The sequence below is a fragment of the Nicotiana tabacum genome, chromosome 19, assembly GCF_000715075.1.
Source record: "Nicotiana tabacum cultivar K326 chromosome 19, ASM71507v2, whole genome shotgun sequence".
NCBI classification, from domain to species: Eukaryota; Viridiplantae; Streptophyta; class Magnoliopsida; order Solanales; family Solanaceae; genus Nicotiana; species Nicotiana tabacum.
The window spans coordinates 24649983-24671192 of record NC_134098.1 but is presented as its reverse complement, the minus strand read 5'-3'; the positions used below and the strand labels follow the sequence as shown (position 1 = coordinate 24671192).

Sequence of the window (21210 nt, the reverse complement as noted above, 5' to 3'; positions counted from 1 at the left end):
ACGAACTCGCTAGTACGATCAAAACACTAAGATAACATCTGAAACTACGAATCAGACACCAAAATACATGAAAATCACAATGAACTTCAAGAATTGCTAGAAACACAACCATGTATCTGATTCCTATCAAACCAACTCGGAATGACACCAAAATTTGCAGACATGTTCCAAATGACAAGACAGACCTATTCCAAGCCCCAAATCAAAATCCGAACCCGATAGCCATAAAGTCAAACCATGGTCAAACTTAGAAAAATTCTAAACCTTTAATTGCCAACTTTCGCCAAAAAGTGCCAAATCAACCTAGGAATCTCCGAATCCAATTTCAGCATACACTTAATTCCAAAATCACCATCCGGATCTAGCGAAACCATCAAAACTCCGATCCGAGATCAAATACGCAAAAGTCAAAGTTGGTCAACTCTTCCAACTTAAAGCTTCTAAAATAAGAATCATTCTTCCAACTCAATCCCAAATCGCTCGAAAACCAAAATCGACCATACACGCAAGCCGTAGTAAATAATATGAAGCTACTTAAGACCTTAAATCACCGAACGAGATGATAAAACTCAAAACGACAGGTCCGGTCGTCACAACCTTAGGTAAGGTGCAAGAATCCCACCTCAATTATATTCAATTTCATGTGGAACAAGTAATTATTTTTCGAGACAAATAGGTCAAACTTATTACACCCAAACTCCATTACAAAGGTTGCCTTCCAAACGGGCCCTACGACGTAATACTATTTCTCGCATACTTTCTGTGCCCACTTAAACGCCCGTTCGCTGCTCGCTGGACTCCTCCCATAATTTTACTCACCACGCCACTCCACTATCCTTCACCACCGCCTCTGTGCTATCGGAGCTACCATCTTCTTGGGCACACTATCACCTTCTTTCCTTCCCCAGACAAGAGAAGGTTTGAAACTAAAGCACATCAATGATCATAGCCCTTTTCAAGCTCCTTTTATCGAACACATAAAATGCATTCAAGAGTAGGGTGTCTCTTAGCATGCACAAAACGGAGGTCTTCTTATTCTTCTACTTGCTCTGCACTTCTCTCTAATCTACTCTCTTCCAATTCAAACCGGAATATATTCGCGGCTTGCCACCGGCGAATTTTGATAGGCAGTGATATAAGTAAGGTTTATTATGTACCGGATTCGAATTTTCGTTGGTTGGGACAGCAGCGTGGGTTTTGTAGATACCCTGCTACCGCCGCGTTGGAGCAATTCTCCGACGATGAATATGAATGCGACTACGAAAATCATCCGGTAATTTCATTTTAGTTATTTTAAACTTCTTTTCTTTGGGATAATAAAATAGGAGTAGGCTTTAATGTTAAGTTCTATGTCTCCGAGAATCATTGAATGTGTGTGCTTATCTTATTCTATGTGTTGAGTTTCATTTTGGCTTATTTTTGGGAAATTAAATGCTATATATGGATTTAGATGCTTACTGTTTTAGTTATTTGTAATAATATGTAATAATAACAAAATAATAACTAAATTGAAGTGCTAATTGTTGTTTGACAAGTTGATTTGGAATTAACAATGTTTTTAATATTAATACTTCCCAATTGTCCTTTTTTTCTTGGTTGGGCCAAGCAAGCAAGGGGTAGCTGTGTTGTGTGGACTCTTCAGAAAAATTACTTTTAGCTTAGGTCTTGTTTAAGCTGGGAGCTTTGAGTTCTTTTCAGTTGTGAAACCTTTAGTGTGAAAGGAAACACTTACAATATCATTCTCTTGAAATTTTTGACTTTTCATTTTCTGGTCGAAATTTGATTGGTGCGGGGTGGGGGGAGGTTTCAACGTTTTTCACATTTTTCTCTTTTCAAGTTGTCCTTTACTTTTGATGATACCACTTGGCTGGTGTGCTTGGGACAAGGATTGTTTCAGTTGCTATTACTTGAGCCTAGCGACCCTAGCCAATATTAGGCTGCTGTGATGTGTTAGATCCCTGAGTGAGTCCCAGTTAACTAAGTGAATGACTCTCTTTTGCTGGTAATGAGTGAGTCCCAGTTAACTAAGTGAATGACTCTCTTGTCTCTATTGCCCTGCCGGATAAAATTTCTCCTTGCTGCATTTATTCTTTTTCTCACCTTAACTGGAATAGGAAATAAGGACATGACATATGTTGGAAATGCATCCAAAACAGAATTCACCAAAACCACTCTACCTCCCAGAGATAAATATTGACTCTTCCAAGTTGCAAGTCTCTTTTCACATTTTTCTACCACAGCATTCCATATTTCCTGGGATTTATTCTTAGAACCTAATGCCAAACCCATGTAAGTGGTTGGCAGTGATCCCACCTGGCAATCCAATATTGTAGCTAATACTTGAATGTTTTGGACTTCCTTGATCGGGAACAACATACTTTTCCTCCGGTTCACATGCAACCCTGAGACCGCTTCAAAGACAACCAAAATGAGCCTTAGATGTCTTAGTTGCTTAACCTTAGCTTCACAAAACACCAGTGAATCGTCAGCATACAACAAATATGTGATCTCCAAGCTACTATCCTCCCTATTTGATGCAAGGTAGAACCAATAAAGATTTCTTTTTCGATTCATCCTGGCCCATTCCTCGAACGAAGTTTTTACGGGGACCACCACGACTCCTCTCTTCTCGAGAATCCATACATCCCAATGGATCTCCTTGTCTAAGACCTCTCTCTGATGCAAAAAATCCTTGTGGGGAGGCATTGACAAGAATGGAAAATTTTACAGTTTTAATACAAAAAGAGATCCACTTAATCCATTTTGCACCAAAACCCATATCCTTTAGCATTTTTAGAAGAAAGTTCCAATTAACATGATCATATGCCTTCTCAATATCTAGCTTGCAAAGGATCCCTGGATACTGCCCTTTCAATCTAGAGTCCATCTTTGTTAAGTCTACCTTCTATTTCAGAAGAGGAGGTACAATGATGCAAAGACCTTTTGATGAGGAGGAAATTTTGGCAGTGATCAAATTCTACTATGGGGATAAAGTTCCAGCGTTCGTATGGCTTCACTATGAAATTCTACAAAAACTGGTGGTGCGTTACCTATCGAAAAGATCTGTTGGGGCAATGTCAAGTTTGATTTTACCAGAGTTTCACAGCTAGGAATATTTTGAAAGAAGCCTTAATGATTCATGTATTGCTCTTATTCCCAAGAGAGGTGGAGCGAATGAGTTGAAGGATAGTTTTGGTATACCTCTTGTATACCGGCTTGTTTTTGCCCAAACATTAGTAAAATTTTATTTCTTTATCCAAAAAATGTTTTATTTTCATGTTCTGCTAAAAACGATATCAATGATAGTTGACAATTGGTGTGCATATTTGCCTGTTCAATTTACAAAAGATACATGGAAAAGAGTAGTTGTGAGTTGGCTTAGAATGTAGATATGGACTTCATTTAGGGATTCAATGGCTGTTGAAGGGCTTGATGGTGGGTGTTGTTGTCAGTGGCCAACGACCATTGGTTTCTACTTGGGTTTGCTCAAATGAAAAGGGCCAAGAAATTGTAAGAAAAGAATAATATTGATCTATTTCATCTTTTACATGTCGGCTTTTCTTTTAATCTTTTTAGTAAATCACGTGCATATTTTCTGTGTAAAATATTTTTGGTATGAATGATTTATCAGTTAAAGCTTTACTTATGGACTTTGAGATTCTATGACAGGCTTCATCATCAGTGGCCAATATAGACGAGTGGAAATGGAAACTTAGTCTGCTGCTGCGTAATGAAAAGAACCAAGAAGTTGTATCCAGAGATAAGAGGGATAGAAGAGACTATGAGCAGATATCTAACCTTGCCAAAAGGATGGGTCTCTATAGGTAGGGAAGAGTATTTTTTGGTGATTTCTCCCACTTTATTTGTTATCATGTGCTTGTGCTTTATTACTCGCTTCTTTTTGCATCTTGCAGTGAAATTTATGGAAAAGTTGTAGTGGTGAGCAAGGTTCCTCTTCCAAATTATAGACCCGATCTTGATGATAAGCGGCCTCAAAGAGAGGTACGAGTTGCCTCCTACCGGTACAATTATTTCTCTCTGCTGCATTTTGGTGATGGTTTGAATATATAGACAATAACAATTTGAGCAAAGGACTTTTAAGTTGGCATAAATGGATGCGGTTTTAATTTTGTGTTAAACAAAAGAATAAACTGGAGAGACAACAATGGCATTGAGGTGTGGTTATCTGAATGTGTCCTCGCCAGATTTCTTACGGCTCAACAGATACTCTAGATATGTTCTTGATTTTAGAAAGCAGAACTTGAATTTTTGATTGGCCTTGATGCAGGTAGTAATCCCACTAAGTTTGCAAAGGAGAGTAGAAGGCTTGCTTCAGGAGCATATTGATAGAACACAGCTCATTAGTGGAAAAGCTGACAACATTTTAGATGGAACAAACTCCTCTGATATGGTTGAAGATGCGAACTTGGATGAAAATCCAGATTCATTCTTAGATGGCTCTGTCATGGAGAAGGTTCTTCAGAGGCGGAGCTTACGCATGCGTAATATGCAGAGGGCTTGGCAGGTATCTTTCCGTGTTCTTTTTTTTGTTTTGTTTTTATTATGTTTCTTTATATTTGTGGAGAAAATTTCTCTGTTCCAAATGCATGTCTCACTCTCTGCTCCTGACCTTAAATTAAAAGATAAGGGATGTTGGCTTACAATAGTGAACACTAAGAAACTTCTAAAGAACAAAGCTTAGAAAAGTGTGGGCATATCATCAGTTGTTCCCAGATTAATTTCACTCTATGACTTCTAAAGTCATCTTTTCAGATTTGTTCTCAGTTTGTTGTGACATGTTGTTGCGACTTTTGATAGATTTATCACTGTCCTCCCTCCTATAGATCATATTTCACCTTTATCCATGCTAACATGTTCTTGGTTAATCCATGTTGATGTGCCAATGCATGAGTTCCTTAGATTTGTTGCTTTTACATTGCTTAATGGTTTAGTTTATCCTTCTTGTTGATTCAAACGGCCTAATTTTATGCTTCTCATAGTTGTAAGAGATCTTCTATCATCATTTTGGAAAAGTGTGTGACCATCTCATCTAAAAGATTAAGCTGTTAGAGAGAGCGTTCTTTTATTTATTCAATTATGCCTTCAACATGCCTCCTCACGTATGAGTCTTAATCTTTTTGATGCGCCAAGTACGTTGAAATTATTTTTTGATAATGGGTGGCGGTAAGACTCAAATCCAGGACAGTCGGACAGCTCAATGACGATCTTTTTTTCCACCCTAGCGTGGCTGGTGATTGCGCAACTAGAATTTTAACACAAAGGCTGTGATACCATGTAGAAGTGTGTTACCATCTCATCTAAAAGCTTATGTTGTTACCAAATGTTCGGCCGCCATGTTGTGTTATCCTCGCTCCAGATGTCCGGGGTGTTATGTATCCCAGATCGGTTGAGGGAGTGAGTTAGTATCTCCTTAGATGGTATTGAGCACTCCTCATTTCATGAACTAACTTTTGGGGCGAGTTATGCCCAAGGTCCATCTTCTTTCTACATTTGATTTTTAAGATAGTTAGAATGAATTTAGAAGGGATAAAAACTCGAGGTTCGTCAGGCTTAGAAAATAGATAATTTAAGCGGTATATGCTGAAATTGAACTTGGCTTTTCATAAGAATCTATTAATTTTTGTTATACGTTTTTGAGCATATTTTACCAGACCCCACAGAGTGGGATAATACTGGGTATGTTGTTGTTTTTGAGCATATTTTAGTGTCTATAATTTCATATTTATCTGTTACTTTTTAATTTTTTAAGTAGCTGGAATTGTTCACGAATTTGTATCATTCTGGACTAATTAGATTCCAGTTTACTTTGGTTTTTTATTTTATAAATAAACGGGTCGTCTAGTTTGACAAGTCTTCATATGTGTTACCTTTTCATCCCGTTTTATGTGACAGTGCTAGGACATGATTACGTAGTTAATTTGACTGGTATATCATACTTGTACTAGTTGAAAGTATTAGTAATCACCTAAGCCAAGTGACATCAGGTACCTGACAGTTAGTATGAGATTACAAGGACACAGGACAACTATTTCAAACCTCAGTATAGCTGCACATTTCTTCATCTTGTATCATATTGACATTCTAATATGAAATAAGCAAGCAACTCTGCTTCTTTAGCTGATCTCTTAACCAAATTTGGGACTAGATAGCAAGTCTAAGGACTTTTGAACCAAGAAGAAATATTTATGCTCAGAGTGGTTTGATAAGTCTCCATATGGCCTGCAACAGTTAGCACTCTATATTGCTGAGGTGAATGTAGAGAATTTATTTGCACTGGGAGCTTTTTATCTAATCAAAATAGAGTGCTTAAGAAGCTATCTTTGTATGTTCAACTCATTGTTTCGTCCTCTTTTTTCCCTTCTCCCATATCAGCATCAACGAACTTTGTTGGATACATATTCCATGAATAAGTTTTTGTTGGATTTTATTTTGCACAGGAATCTCCTGATGGCAACAAAATGCTAGAATTCCGGAAATCTCTTCCTGCATTTAAGGAAAAGGAAAGGTTGCTCCAAGCAATTGCACGTAATCAGGTCATACTCTGATGAATTTGTGATTCTTTCTCCGTCCAATGCTTTTATGGTGATTGCATATGACAGATATGTTGCCCGAGTCAATGACCTTCTTTATTCTTAATAATATGGCACTAGTCCTTTATCATGAAATATGTGATCGTGCTTAAGGTTAAAATGCTTTTGAAGGTTCTCTTGCAATTCATAGTCATTTTTGGTCTTGAACTAAAGAACTTCATTCAAAGGATGTATTACGCTTTTGCTCTCCTATTTGCACAGTCAAGAGACTCAAGACCCTTAGTAACTATATGATTTGCTTAAGCACTTCATACAGGTAACCCATTGCATTTAACTGGCTTTGGTTCTCTAGTATATGGAGTATATTGAGGATGTCCAGGGAGCAGACTAGGACATATTGCAGTTCGTAGCGCCTAAACCTATTGTAGCATTGGGATAAAAAGAGAAGATAACACAGTTTAATAACTATTAGACATGTAGGGATTCTATAAGTTTGTGAATTGAAGAGTAGAAATTTAAGGAACTGAAAATTGATTCTGACATGCTAACTTGATTTATGTCAACTAAGTTTTCTTATGATTATTACAACAGGTGGTAGTAATTTCTGGCGAGACAGGATGTGGTAAGACCACTCAACTGCCACAGTACATTCTAGAGTCAGAAATAGAATCTGGCCGTGGAGCATTTTGTAGCATAATTTGTACACAGCCTCGAAGAATATCTGCTTTGGCGGTTGCAGAAAGAGTGTCTACAGAGAGGGGAGAACCTCTTGGTGACTCAGTATGCTACTATTCCTCTTTGCACTGAATTTTTTTTTTTTTTTTTTCCAGCTTTGGTTTAAGCTTTCACTGGATGAGGCAGTCCCAAAGTTAAGATGATGTTACAATATGTTTTGGAAACTTCTTTATTTTAGTTGCTGTTCTTCACAGACTATTTTTGGTAGGTGGGCTACAAAGTACGATTAGAAGGGGTGAAAGGAAAAAATACACATTTACTATTTTGCACGAGTGGTATTTTGCTTCGTCGTCTTCTCAGTGACCGCAATCTTGATGGTATAACCCATGTTTTCGTTGATGAGATTCATGAGCGAGGCATGAATGAAGGTACATGAATTAGCAATTTGGTCTTTGGTTTTCTTATGAAAGTATTTTCAATGCTTTGATTATCTACTTCTCATTCTTTATCAGACTTCCTGTTGATTGTGTTGAAGGATCTTCTTCCACGACGCCCAGATTTGAGATTGATTTTGATGAGTGCTACTCTTAATGCTGAATTATTTTCCAGTTACTTTGGAGGGGCTCCAATGATTCATATCCCAGTAAGCTGCAACTTGGATCCCACTTTGTTGAATTTATACATTTTATTGGTGTTTGTGCACTATATTAGATGATAGTAGTCCTTTTCTATGTTGCTTGGACTCTCCGAAAATTTTGCCGGGTGCGTGTCGGATCCTCCAAAAATAGTGTATTTTTGGAGGATCCGACACGGGTGCGGCATCATTTTGGAGAGTCCGCGCAACATAGGTTGCGATCTAAAACCCAATACTCTATGTTTCCCCTACATGTTCCGTTTGCAGAATTTCTCAATCCAGATTTGAGAAGAGTGAGCTTTTGAATTTTATGCCTTTAGAAGGGTGCATACATGCAAGGTGTTAGTCTATTGCTTGTTGATCCACAGTATTAACAGAAAATATTTGTATAATTTTAGCTTTACTTGTGATTTATTTTTCATTTCGTTCCTTTGTCATGTAATATTATTTTATCAATTAAGGTCATAATATGTTGACTTTTTGTCCCAGAATGACTGTTAATCTTTCTATATTTGTTTTGTTAAACCAGGGTTTTGGTTGTTGAACTTTGCTGGCTTATTTGACACAGTATGTTAACATTTTGACTGGTTGCATTTTGTATGATCTAGGGCTTCACATATCCTGTAAGAGCGCATTTTCTGGAAGATTTGCTGGAAATAACAGGGTATAAGTTGACTTCGTTCAACCAAATTGATGATTATGGTCAGGAGAAGATGTGGAAAACACAAAAACAGTTAGCACCTCGCAAAAAGAAAAATCAGATAACTGCTCTTGTTGAGGTTATTATTCTATTTGCAGTTGTGTTCTATAGATGAGATGATGTACTTTTTTATTTGCTAGTTATATATTTTCTTTTTTATTCAATTTTTGTTAGGTTTCAGCTTCTTTCTTCATCGTATTTTTCACAACTTTGTTCCTCTATTCTTCTTTCCAGTGCTCGTTTTCTGATTGTCTTTTTATTTTCTTTTGATGTCCTTCTCTAGTTATGAACATCTAAGAGGAAGAAAAGTCGTGATTTTTCTTTGATCTCGAAATTTGGAAATTATGAAGACAGAGTGACTCAACTGAAGTTTGATCTTGTTCATTGTAAATCAGAGTTTCCCATAGATGATCGAACAAGATCATAAATTAAGATGGAAATTATATGTTCTTCATATGCTAGAAAGTGAAGTCCTTGAGGGAAGCTAATACCATTCCCTAGACCGTTAAAACAAAACTGTGAAAAGTAACTTCGCAGAATTGACTTTGCCCGCTGTTCTCCATCACTTCTGTCCCATTTACTCAGCTGTGCTCTCTGCTAAGTGGCAATTTAGAGTGGATCAGCTCTCCCCTATTAATCTGGATAGAGAATTCACCTTTTGGATTCTGGTTAGAAGAGAACCTTTTGGAGTTTACTTATCAAAATTAAAGAAAAAAGGTCTCTTGGATTTTTCTAGTTCTTGCATATGTAGAGAGGCATTTGATTCATCTAAAGAAAGCCCCCTTTTTACACCCATTTTACTCCCAAATGATCAATTTAAGTTGAAATCTACAAACATCTCAAGTCCTAGGTGCACTTACTAGAAGGTAAAGAGAAGGGGGAGAAGAAACAGTTCATTTTGGCTAGTTACGAGATGCATAATGTTTTTCATTTTCATTAGGAGCCAACATGATCTGATAGCATAATGTACTAATGTGGGTGTTCAGATGTGTTTGCATGACTTTCTTTGAGAAGGTAACATATTTTATATATAAGATAAAGTAACCCTGATCACAAAGATTGTGCTAAGAGATTACAGAAAGTTACAAGACCCCCCAAAAGAGCAAAAACATAGTCTTGTGGTAGTTACAAGGCCCCAATGATGTCCACTATAGACTCTACATCTTTTACAAGGACTTCTTTATACCAAAAGTGAAACAAAAATATACAGTTCATCTTGATCTTCTTTTCAGAACTAAATCTTTCTTAAAGTATCTAGAGTTCCTTTCCATCCATATTGTCCACCAAATATAAGCTGGGACAATGCTCCACCATTTCTTCTGCCTCAGTTGGATACCTGGATCGTTCCAGCATGCTACCATTTCTGCAGTTGTCCTGGGTACTGTCCAGTTTAATCCTTTCATACTCATGAATAAATACCACAACTTGCTGGTCACTTTACAAAAAGAGGTGGCTATTTGTTTTAATCTCATTGCCACACACAAAACATTTAGAGCATAGTTGCATTCTATCCTTATCAAACTATCATGGGTCAGAACAGCCTCTTTAACCACTAGCCAACAAAAGCATGCCACTTTAAAAGGTATCTTGACCTTCCAGATGTGCTTCCAGTTCCACGGCCCATTGTGTGGTCGTCTAGAGCAATTTTAAAAACTATAAGCTGACTTCACAATATAAATTCCCCTGCTATCTCTCTCCCATACTATTCTGTCCTCTTCCTCTACAACCCCTTTGAAGCTATCCAGGAATCTGAAGAATTCAGTCACTCTAATAACCTCCTAGTCATTGAGGAACCTTCTGAAGGTCACATTCCAACCCTGCAAGCTCCATGTCTCAGCCACAGTAGCTTGAGGTTGCTGCACTAAGTTGAAAATGTCTGAAAAAGTTTCTTTCAGAGGTCCATTTTAACTTTAATTCTGACATTACTGAACAAATCTGACCATAAGCATCTTATAGACTTCCAAACACTTACCCCATAAGCACCAGAAACACCACTTGTACACCACAACCTATCTGCGCCATATTTTTCACTAATTACCTTCTTCCACAAAGCTTGTTCCTCCAGGGAAAATCTCCACAGCCACTTCGTAAGTGAACTCTTATTATGTTGTCTCACTTTCTGATTCCCAGGCCTCCCTCCTTCTTGCTGTTGATGGGCACTCTATTTCACCAGATGGTAAACCTTTTTCTCCTTGTTCCCTTGCCATATGAATCTCTCCTTAAAGCATCCATCTTTTTCTCAACTTTTACTGGTATTGGGAACAAAGACATTGTATAAGTAGGAAGGATTCCAAAACACATTTGACTAAAGTAATCCTTCCCCCAAAGAGAGATAGCTACTTTTCCATGTGGTAAGTTTCTTTTCACATCTCTCCGATACTCCATTCCATATCTCATGGGATTTATTTTGCTCCCAATGGCATCCCCAAGTATGTAGTTGGAAGGTTCCGCACTTGACAACCTAAAACCGCAGCATATCTCTGAGTCTTGGTGACCTTATTAACTGTATACATCTGGGACTTGCTTCAGTTAACAGTAATCCTGAAACTGCTTCAATAATTGGAACGGTCAACCTCATATGTCTGACTTGCTCTTCTTCAGCTTAACAGAAAATCAAGGAGTCATCAACATAAAGAAGATGAGTAATTTCGAAGTTGCTTCTGTCATTATTCACCACCTTGAAACCCCTTATCCACCCCTCTTGATTTGCCTTCTTGATCATACTATTCAACCCTTCTGTTGCAATTATAAAAAGAAAAGGAGATAGAGGGTCTCCTTGCCTTAACCCTCTCTGCGAAGAAAGAACCCCTCCGAAGATCCATTAACCAAGATAGAGAACTTAGCATTGCTGATGCAGAAACCTATCCACCTAATCCATTTATTTCTAAAACCCATATTCTTCAGAGTTTTCAGAATATAATCCCAATTGGTATAATCATGTGCCTTTTTCATGTCTAGTTTGCCTAGAATCCCTTCCTCCTTTTATTCTAGAATCACACTCATTTGCTATTAAAGCAACATCCATGATGTGCCTGCCTTTGATGAAGGCCATTTTTTGAGGGTCAAGCAGCTTGTGAATCACTGTCTTCAGTCTTCTGTCAGCACTTCTGATATGATCTTATATACACTACGTATAAGACTTATAGGTCTGTAATCCTTCAAGTCTACAGACCCAACCTTCTTATGAATTTAAGCTGCATAAGTAGCATTAAAACTTTTCTCAAAAAATTCCTGTGAATGAAAATTTCGAAAAGTATGCAAAACATCTTCTTTGATCACATCCCAGCACGGGATAATGAAACCCATGGAGTAACCATCTGGATCCGGGGCTTTGTCTGTACCACAAGCCTTTAAGCCTCAAGGATTTCTTGCTCTGCAAACTCCCTCTGTAGCCATTGTTCCTCTGCCTCACTGGTTCTACGACAGTTAGGGCAGTTTGAGCTGTTGCCTCCAAGCTTCAGATTCAGCATAAAAGGATTGATAGAAAGCTAAAATCTCACCCTTAATAGCATTAATGTCCTCAACCTGTGTCCCATTGATGTTAAGCTTATCAGTGTTATTAAACCTTCTATGAGCATTAGCAATCCTCTGAAAATACATGGTATTTCTATCCCCCTGCTTTAACCATTGGACTCTTGATTTTTTTCTCCGAGATAGCTCCTCATTTTTAGCAATCTCCTCCAACTCCATTGTTAGACTAGCCTTCTGCAACAATTCATCTTTTGAGAGATCCCTGGAATCTTTTGCTATATCAAGTTCAAGAATTTTATTCAAGCAAATGGTTTTCAAAACCTCCAAATTTTCCCCTTGTTCTGACCTCCATTCTCTCAGTTTATCTTTCACTAATATGAGTTTTTGAGCAAGGATAAAATCTGGTCTTCCTTGTAGAACAAAAGAATGCCACTAAGTAGCTATTCTATCCCTGAAGCCCTCTGTCCCCATCCACCAGTTTTCAAATTTGAAATATGATTTTGTGTTCTCCCACTCCCCACTTTGTAGTAATATGGGGGCATGGTCTGAGGATACTCTTGGAAGCATGGATTGCCTGATATTCCTCAGACTTTCATCCCACTCGGCAGAGAATTTTCTTGACTTCTGTGATGCATATACTGAAATTTTTTACTTATTAGGTTGGTCTTACTAATTCGCTTACCGAGGACATGACCCTCGATAGAAAGGTGTGGAAGTCAAGAATTAGGGTTGTGGGTTGACAGGTAGTCGAGAGTTTCTCTTAGTCTCACCAGCAATATTAGTACTTGTCTTATTTTTTCCTATTCCTAGTTCCTTGTTATTACGGGGTGTGTCATTCTTACCGGTAGTATTGGCACTATTCTTGAATTTTCGTATTCCTAGATCTTTGTTATTACATACTATGCCATTTGCTTCCATCCTATTACCTTGTTGATGCTATTGTTTGTTTATTGCTTCCTTTTCTGCTCTTAAGCCTAGGGTCTACCGGAAACAACCTCTCTATCTTCATAAGGTAGGGGTAAGGTCTGCGTACACACTAGCCTCCCCAGACCCCACTTGTGGGATTTCACTGGGTTTGTTTTTGTTGTTTTTGTTGTTGGTGGTCTTACTAATTCAGTCTTAAACTGCATAAATAGGGCCTTAGCTGTTGCGTATTCATTACCTGGTTGGGAAAGAGAGGGTTCAAGTTATGGGAGAATTGAAAAACGAAATATGTTGGAGATCTAAGCAACTTAATTTCCTGCATAGAATCTTGAATTTTTAAAGAGTGACTGCTCCTTTTTGTATATATTATGTGCTACTTGAACATTCTTTTCTTTTATGTCACTTATAGAAAAAGACTTTAACCAGTTACCATTATGTGAGGAAATCCTAGAGATATGCTGTATAGTTAGTTTTGTTGAAAACCAATTTATATTATACGATTGAAGCATATTAAATCTTTTGTTGAACTTCTCTAGGACAAGTTAAGCATAATTTCTACTGCTATCTATTGCAATATATGTGTTTCCTCCCATTGTGTTCTTTCTCTCTCAAGTAATTTCATTCTTGTTGGTTAGATGCTATACTTTCTTCTAGTTTGTTAGTATATCTGGTGCTTAGCAACCACGTCCATTCTTTTTTAAAATTGCTACTGGAAATTGTTGCTCCCTGATTGTTACTATTTGATGCTACTTTTTCTACCCCTTTACGGGAAATTGTTGCTCCCTGATTGTTACTATTTGATGCTACTTTTTCTCCCTTTTTTCCTTATTGTCTTTTGTCTCCCTCTTCTTTATTTCTTCCCCCTCTTTCTTCTTCTTCTTCTTCTTCTTCTTCTTCTTCTTCTTCTTCTTCTTCTTCTTCTTCTTCTTCCTCTCCACTCCACTATTCTTCCTCCACTATTTTCACTTTTCTATATTGGTGGGATTATACTGGGTTTGTTGTTGTTGGTTAGATGCTATAGAAAGAAATTTCATTGTCAGATCTTCCCTCATTGCAAGAGAAGTTACAGTACTAATCTTGTTTGAATGATGTACTGTATAACAGGATGCTCTAAACAAATCAAACTTCGAGAGTTATAGTGCAAGGGCACGTGATTCACTAGCATGCTGGGCTCCTGATTGTATTGGATTCAATCTTATTGAGGCGGTTTTGTGCCATATATGTCGAAAAGAACGTCCAGGTGCTGTATTAGTATTTATGACTGGTTGGGAAGATATTAGTTGTTTAAGAGATCAGCTTAAAGCCCATCCTCTCTTGGGAGACCCAAATAGAGTGTTGTTGCTCACTTGTCATGGTTCTATGGCAACCTCTGAGCAGGTAAGACTGCTCATCTCTCCCTACTTTGATGCCTCTTCGTGTTTTGCAGCTTGCAGTTGTTTCCCCTTTTCTTTTGAATGTACTGCCGCGTATCTCCTTCATTTTCATAATGTTGACACATGTATCTATTGTTAGTAGGATCTGTTCTATTGAGGTGTCACCTTTTCAGGCTGACACAAGAGAAGTAGAAGTTGTACTAATTACAACAAAGTTACATATGACTCACTTTTTTTCACTTGTTTGTCAATTTTCCCTTTCCTCTTTCCCAAAAACTCAAAAAGAAACTCATTGCCTCCACATTTCCCCCATAATGTTATATGATAACACATTTCAACAGTCTTGATAATTTTTTCGAGCAAAATTACGCTTCACTTTCTTCATACCATAGCGCTAAGTGCTTTCTTTACATCAAGATGTTTTGCGTGGTCTTTCTTTGCTACACTCGTGATAATCGTGCCGAGTTAAAGATGGATGTTTAACAATGGGCCAATATATTATTAACTTTTGTCTTGGTCGTGAGTCTGGCTTCATGGATGCTCTGTTGACAATCTGGATTACTGGGTGATCTATTGAAAAAGTAGTGCGCTACAGCATACTGCTTCATCGTTCACGATGGCGATTAGCCCACTTAATATTTTTTGATAAGTCTGGCTCACTCAATTTAGTAGATTTGTTAATTGAAAGTAAAAGTTTCTTGATGTATTGCAGGTATCTTGATCGATCCTCTTGTAGGTCTCTACAATTAAAATTTCTTTTTCCATAAAAAGCTAACAAGGTTTTCAATAACCTCTGAAACCCCCACCCAAAAGAAAAAAGAGCCGCCTTCATTCATGCACTTTAGGTACACAGAGAGAGGATTTCTGTTTAAGAAATATAAGGGCGTTATTCTGGAATAGGCCTGCTGCCTTGCACCTCTAGGAGGCTGAGGAAATGTGTCTGTCCCAATCAGCGTGTATACACAGATGATGGTTAAAAAAGAAAGTTGCATTTTCATCTTCCTTGTCTTAGAAGGAAAATCTTCTACTAATTGCAATGGGATATCTATGTTTTACACTTTTACTATCAGTTCAGATGTACTCTTACTAGAAGTGTACTTTCCTTGTCCTTGGACATAATGTTTTGACAAACTTAAATTTTAATCTGCAGAAACTCATATTTGAGAAGGCACCTCAGAATGTACGTAAAATAGTACTTGCAACAAACATGGCCGAGGCAAGTATTACTATAAATGATGTAGTCTTTGTAGTGGACTGTGGAAAAGCGAAGGAGACAACTTATGACGCGCTAAATAATACTCCATGTTTATTACCTTCATGGATTTCACAAGCCTCTGCCCGACAAGTAAGTTCCTTGAATAAAAAGCTTCTTTCTTACTCAGCCTAACCCTAAACTTTCCATATGATAATTCTTTTCCTTTTACCTTCTTTTCAAGCAAAATTCTAGATCCGTCTTTAAGTCGAGCACTATAGGAATAGTTTTTTTTCCTTATAAGTAACATGAATCAATTCTGTTCTTAGATGGTACGTAAAAAACATGATAGTAATATTTTTTTTTTGAATTGCTTTTTATGACTTTCTTGGTAGCTTGATATGCTGTTAAAATTTATTTTTTAGTTTGGTCCCTTGCAGTAAAAAGTGTAGGAACCAAGTTGATCACATGGAACTGTTGCTTATTCTGCTACAGTTGGAATAAACTGGATTATGGTGCCTTGCATTTCTGCTTATAAAGTAAAAAAAGGTCCTTAGCACTTCTATTTGGTTGGAGTTAATCCGATGGAAAGCAAACTTAATGAGTTCTTTAACTCCTCTTTTCACCTCTCCAGTTATGAATGGAGAGGAGGAGAAATGACATAACTATCCCCGTATTTGAAATGTAACATAAGTTCTTGGAGGAAATTGGTGAACAAACTGGTTTCTTTCGCTCTTCCTTTTGACTTACCAGGTGAAAATCCAGCACGACATATTTCTCCATCCATGAAGACTAATTCCTTCCTCTCTTAAGCCAAAGGCGAGCATTAGCAAAAACCTAAAATGTTAGCAAATACCTAAAGTGTCATAACATGTTAACTGAGTCCGAGGATGTGCTGAACCGTGTACACTCTTTTTTTTTTTCTGCTTGTTTTGTAAACCTTTGCACATGTGAGGGAGACTGTTTCTTAAAATTAAAAAGTCACATACCATCTGAGATCGGTTTTTCTGTGTTTACATCAAATGTTGGTGTTGAAAAGGTGAGGTATGCCTTTTCATACACATTATGAGCTACAATACTAGGTGGTGCATCGCTTGGAAGCTAAGTTGCTCGGACTCTTCACTTTCGGTGCCACACCCGTGTCGATACGACATATGTGTTGGTGTGGGTGTGGGATCCGTACCGAATTTGGTCAACTGATTTTGGGTACTTTGACCAAAATGACGAAGAAATTCGGGACAGATACAATAATTTTTGAAATCAAAATAAATGCTAAGATGAAATTGAAGAAAATGGAATACCCCGTATATAGAAATTTCTATGTCAGACCTTTCCTTTTATCTCCTTCTCCTCTTGATCAATATTTTTCTTCTTCTCGGAATACCTTGTAAGTTTTTCACTTAATGTCTCATAATTTAGACTTATTTTTTTATAACTCTATTTTTAGATATTTGAATTATTTTTAGTCGAATCCCGCACCCGTACCTCGACCCGTACCCCCGAATCTTTAAATTTAGATCATGAAAGATCCGACCTCTAGATTGGCACCTCTAGAATTCATTTTCTCAGTGTTATCTAGAGTCAAATTTTGATGATATGTTGGGTGTTCTTGTGTTTGCTTATGGAATTGTTATATCTCGTGCTTTGCAGAGAAGGGGCAGGGCTGGCCGCGTGCAACCAGGCGAGTGTTACCATTTATATCCACGATGTGTTTATGAAGCTTTTGCTGAATATCAACTACCTGAACTCCTGAGAACTCCTTTGAATTCTCTTTGCTTGCAAATAAAGAGTTTGCAGGTTGGAAGTATTGCTGAATTCCTATCAGCTGCTCTTCAGCCGCCAGAACCATTGGCTGTAAGTGGTTCCTTTCTTTATGCTAATTCCTATGTTTCTTATGCTTTTTTCTGGATCAGTAATACCTTTCATCTTTGTAACAACTAACAATAATATCTACGCCTCTTGAGGTGTGCATAATTTGGTATATACCGAATTATCGAACCAAAACCGAAAACTTCGCTATATTCGGTATTTCAGTATTTGGTTTAGGTTTTTACAAAATTCGGTATTTACGCAAAAAAAAAAGAGAAAAAGAAAAAGAAAAATCGATACCGTACCAAAATACATACTAACTTACACAATGCACATATTTTAGATTATATCAATAGTAAAGGCCTAAGATTTTACATCCTTTATCCTTGTTTTTATTTTAACCTTTCCCACCTTTATTTTGTTACCTTCTTAACTTTCAAGCTTTCCCACCTTTAAGGTTTAGAAATAAGAATCAATAGTTTCAGTTTTCAAAGTTCAAGCCTTTCTACTTCGTAATGCCGACAGATGGACCTCTCTCGCTGCACCTGGAAGAAATCGTTCCATTCACTCTCATACATGATCACGCAATCCTTTCCTCTAACTTAGTCTCTAGAAAATGGAAAGTTACAAAAGGCACTTTCTTTGATTTAGTGTTTTGTCCAAGAATTCTTTTACCTCTTAAAGACAAGAAAGTTACAATTTTTTATCCAAGTCAGAAAAATCAAAGTTACCGAATTGAATAAACCAAAGTCGGAAGGAGAAAAGCCGAACCATACCGAATTTAATTAGGTATGGTATTGATATAGCATTCTAAGAAATCGAATACCAAAATACCGAATCGAAATGTCTAAAAACTATACCCAACCGACCGACGAACACTCCTATATGCGTCGATCCAATTGGGTTTGGCATATTGGGATCTAATTCCTCAATATCCATTCCACTTCATCTTATTCTGGTTCATTTCAGTACTTAATAATTTGTCTTTCGGACAAATTAGGGGCTTCTAAACTAGGAATTTTCTAAAACTCACACTTATCCTTACATTGACAACTTCTAAGTTTGGATGTAATTATTATGGGGTACGTTGCTGATAGCTCAGTCATTTCTAATATTTTGTACTCCCTCTGTTTCAATTTAAATGACATACTTTCCTTATTAGTCCGTTCCAAAAAGAATGACACATTTCTATATTTAGAAACAATTTAACTTTGAACTTTTTATTTTACCCACTTTACCCTTAATGAGAAGCTTCAAGATACAGCTTCAAGTACCTTGGTTCGGTTATCCAGGGGGAGGGGAGATCGACGAGGATGTCACACACCGTATTGGGGTAGGATGGATGAAGTGGAGGTTAGCATCTGGAGTCCTGTGTGACAAGAGAGTGCCACCGATACTCAAAGGTAAGTTTTATAAAGCGGTGGTTAGACCGGCCATGATGTATGGGGCCGAGTGTTGGCCCGTCAAGAACTCACATATCCAAAAAATGAAAGTGGCAGAAATGAGGATGTTGCGATGGATGTGCGGGCACACTAGGATAGATAAGATTAGGAATGATGATATCAGGGAGAAGGTGCATGTGGCTCCCATTGATGACCAGATGCGGGAAGCGAGGCTTAGATGGTTCGGACATGTTCAGAGGAGAAGCCCAGATGCTCCGGTACGGAGGTGTGAGCAACTGGTTGTGGATGGCACGAGAAGAGGTAGAGGGCGACCTAAAAAGTATTTGGGAGAGGTGATCAGGCAGGATATGGCGAGGCTCCAGATTTCCGAGGACATGACACTTGATAGGAAGATGTGGAGGTCGAGTATTAGGGTTGTAGGTTAGGAGGTAGTTGAGTCGTGTCTTACTTCGTACCATTGTGGGACTAGCCGTGTAGGGTTTTTGTCTAAGATAGCTATTGGCAATGTTGTGGCTTACTATTTAGGTTTTCAGTGCATGTCCTATTTACTAGCTATTGCTTTTGCTTTGCATCTTTCTTCTAGATTTCATGGTGTTCCTATTTTTCTTATGATTGTTGTGGTGATACTAATATTTACTAATATTGTCTCCCTTTGCTTTGCGTCTTTCTTCTGGATTTCATGGTGTTCCTATTTATCCTATGATTGTTGTTGTGATACTAATATTGTTTCCTTTTTGTCATTTTGTCATTTTGTCTTTTTATTTTTTTGAGCCGAGGGTCTTTCGGAAACAGTCTCTCTACTCCTTCGGGGTAGGGGTAAGGTCTGCGTACACACTACCCTCCCCAGACCCCATTAGTGGGATTTTACTGGGTTGTTGTTGTTGTTGTTGTTGTACCCTTAATGAGAAGCTTTTATAGCCACACAAATATATGACCCCACAAAGCTTTTGCCCCCTTAAGCTTTTAGGACCACATGCTTCAAAAGTCTTTTTTTTTTCTTTGTGCCAAGTCAAAGTACATCTTTTAAATTGAAACGGAGGGAGTACTTAGCTGGCAATTTATAAAATTTTGGTCCAGTATCTCAATCTTCTATTTTTAGTTTGTTAGGGAAAATGTAATTTTTTTATCTTATAGTTTTTTGGAAAATTGTCTTTGCTTCTGGTTGAAGTATTATTTGTGTAAAAGCACCGGCCAGAGGTTTAGATTCTTCCTAGTTTGAGTAACCTTGAATTTTGGAATTGTCTGTTGTCTATGTGGATGAGTATTGCTTTAGAATAACCAAGTAGACTTTATATGACATGACCTATGATGGCTCTGATTTCATCATCATTTTGACTAGTTTTACGCTGGTTGTCGGCCTACCCCAACCCTTCTCCTTGGGATCGGCCATAAGCATTTTCAAGTGATCCAAAAGAAAAGAAGGATGAAAGCAAAGAATGATCGGTGCATTTTCATTGTATTTAAAATAGAAATGCAAAGAGCGGGATGGTACTGAAATTCCTTCCCAGATATATATTATTTGGCTTGAAATAGAAAATGGATATTCTTTTTGGCTTGAAATAGAAAATGGATATTCTTTTTGCTTTTCTTCTTAGAGCCCATTTGACCAAACTGCCAAAAACTACTTATTTTGAAAAGTACTTTTCCTAAAATGTTTTTTCAAAAAAGTACTTTTGAAGAGTAGCAATTTGTGTTTGACCAATCTCTTTGAGAAGTACTTTTTACGATATTTGATAAGCAAATCTTGTTTGACCAATCTTTACATAAAGTACTTTTGAATATCAAATTATGGAAACGAACAGTATCAAGGTTCAGTTTGCAATTAGTATTATTTAGAAGAGAGAAATGAATTTAAATATTTATTATGAGCGAATTTAATTAAGTTTTTATTTTTATTTAAATAAAACATTAAACATGAATTGAAAATATATTTTAAAGATTTTATTCAATATAAATATATTTATACAAATACAGTAATATACCCGGTACACTGCAAAAGAAACAAAAATATCATACCTTGTGAAAAAAATGAGTAAATATGGTGATTAGCTTAGTTATTTCAAAGAAGAATAGGAGTTTAAATTTAAAAAGAGGAATAGGAGAGGATAAAAAGAAGAAACAAAGAAGGAAAAAACAACATGAGAAGTATGATCTATTTATATAAGAGAGACTATTCCAAAGAAGAGTAGGAGAAGGAGAATAATACGATGGAAATAAAGAGAGAAGGAAAAGGTATAGGTAATACGAAGTTGTATCGTGACCTGAGGCAGCATTATTGGTGGCGGCGGATGAAGAAGGACATAGTCGAGTATGTAGCGAGGTGACTAAATTTCCAGCATATTAAATATGAGCATCAGAGGCCAGGTGGCCTACTCCAGCAGATGGTTATACCTGAGTGGAAATGGAAGCGCATCACTATGGACTTCGTAGTTGGGTTGCCGCGGACCTTGAAGAAGTTTGGTGCAGTTTGGGTCATTG

General features: G+C 37.4%; 1 protein-coding gene across 2 annotated transcripts in view; it reads left to right on the top strand.

Annotated features, from left to right (window-relative positions):
• The first annotated feature begins 713 nt into the window (after positions 1–713).
• LOC107795926 (DExH-box ATP-dependent RNA helicase DExH3-like) overlaps positions 714–21210 on the top strand; it is a 53489-nt gene continuing 32992 nt past the window's right edge. The window contains exons 1-13 of one of the 2 annotated variants that reach the window (XM_016618630.2): positions 1143–1273; positions 2915–3041; positions 3670–3824; positions 3915–4002; positions 4289–4525; positions 6459–6554; positions 7143–7331; positions 7495–7654; positions 7739–7869; positions 8469–8639; positions 14060–14332; positions 15479–15673; positions 17171–17374. In XM_016618630.2, the coding sequence (XP_016474116.1) occupies positions 1152–1273; positions 2915–3041; positions 3670–3824; positions 3915–4002; positions 4289–4525; positions 6459–6554; positions 7143–7331; positions 7495–7654; positions 7739–7869; positions 8469–8639; positions 14060–14332; positions 15479–15673; positions 17171–17374 (2148 nt within the window). In that variant the 5' untranslated portion in view covers positions 1143–1151. Of the gene's footprint in view, positions 1274–2914; positions 3042–3669; positions 3825–3914; positions 4003–4288; positions 4526–6458; positions 6555–7142; positions 7332–7494; positions 7655–7738; positions 7870–8468; positions 8640–14059; positions 14333–15478; positions 15674–17170; positions 17375–21210 lie in introns of both variants that reach the window. The other variant, XM_016618629.2, reaches the window with a different exon arrangement.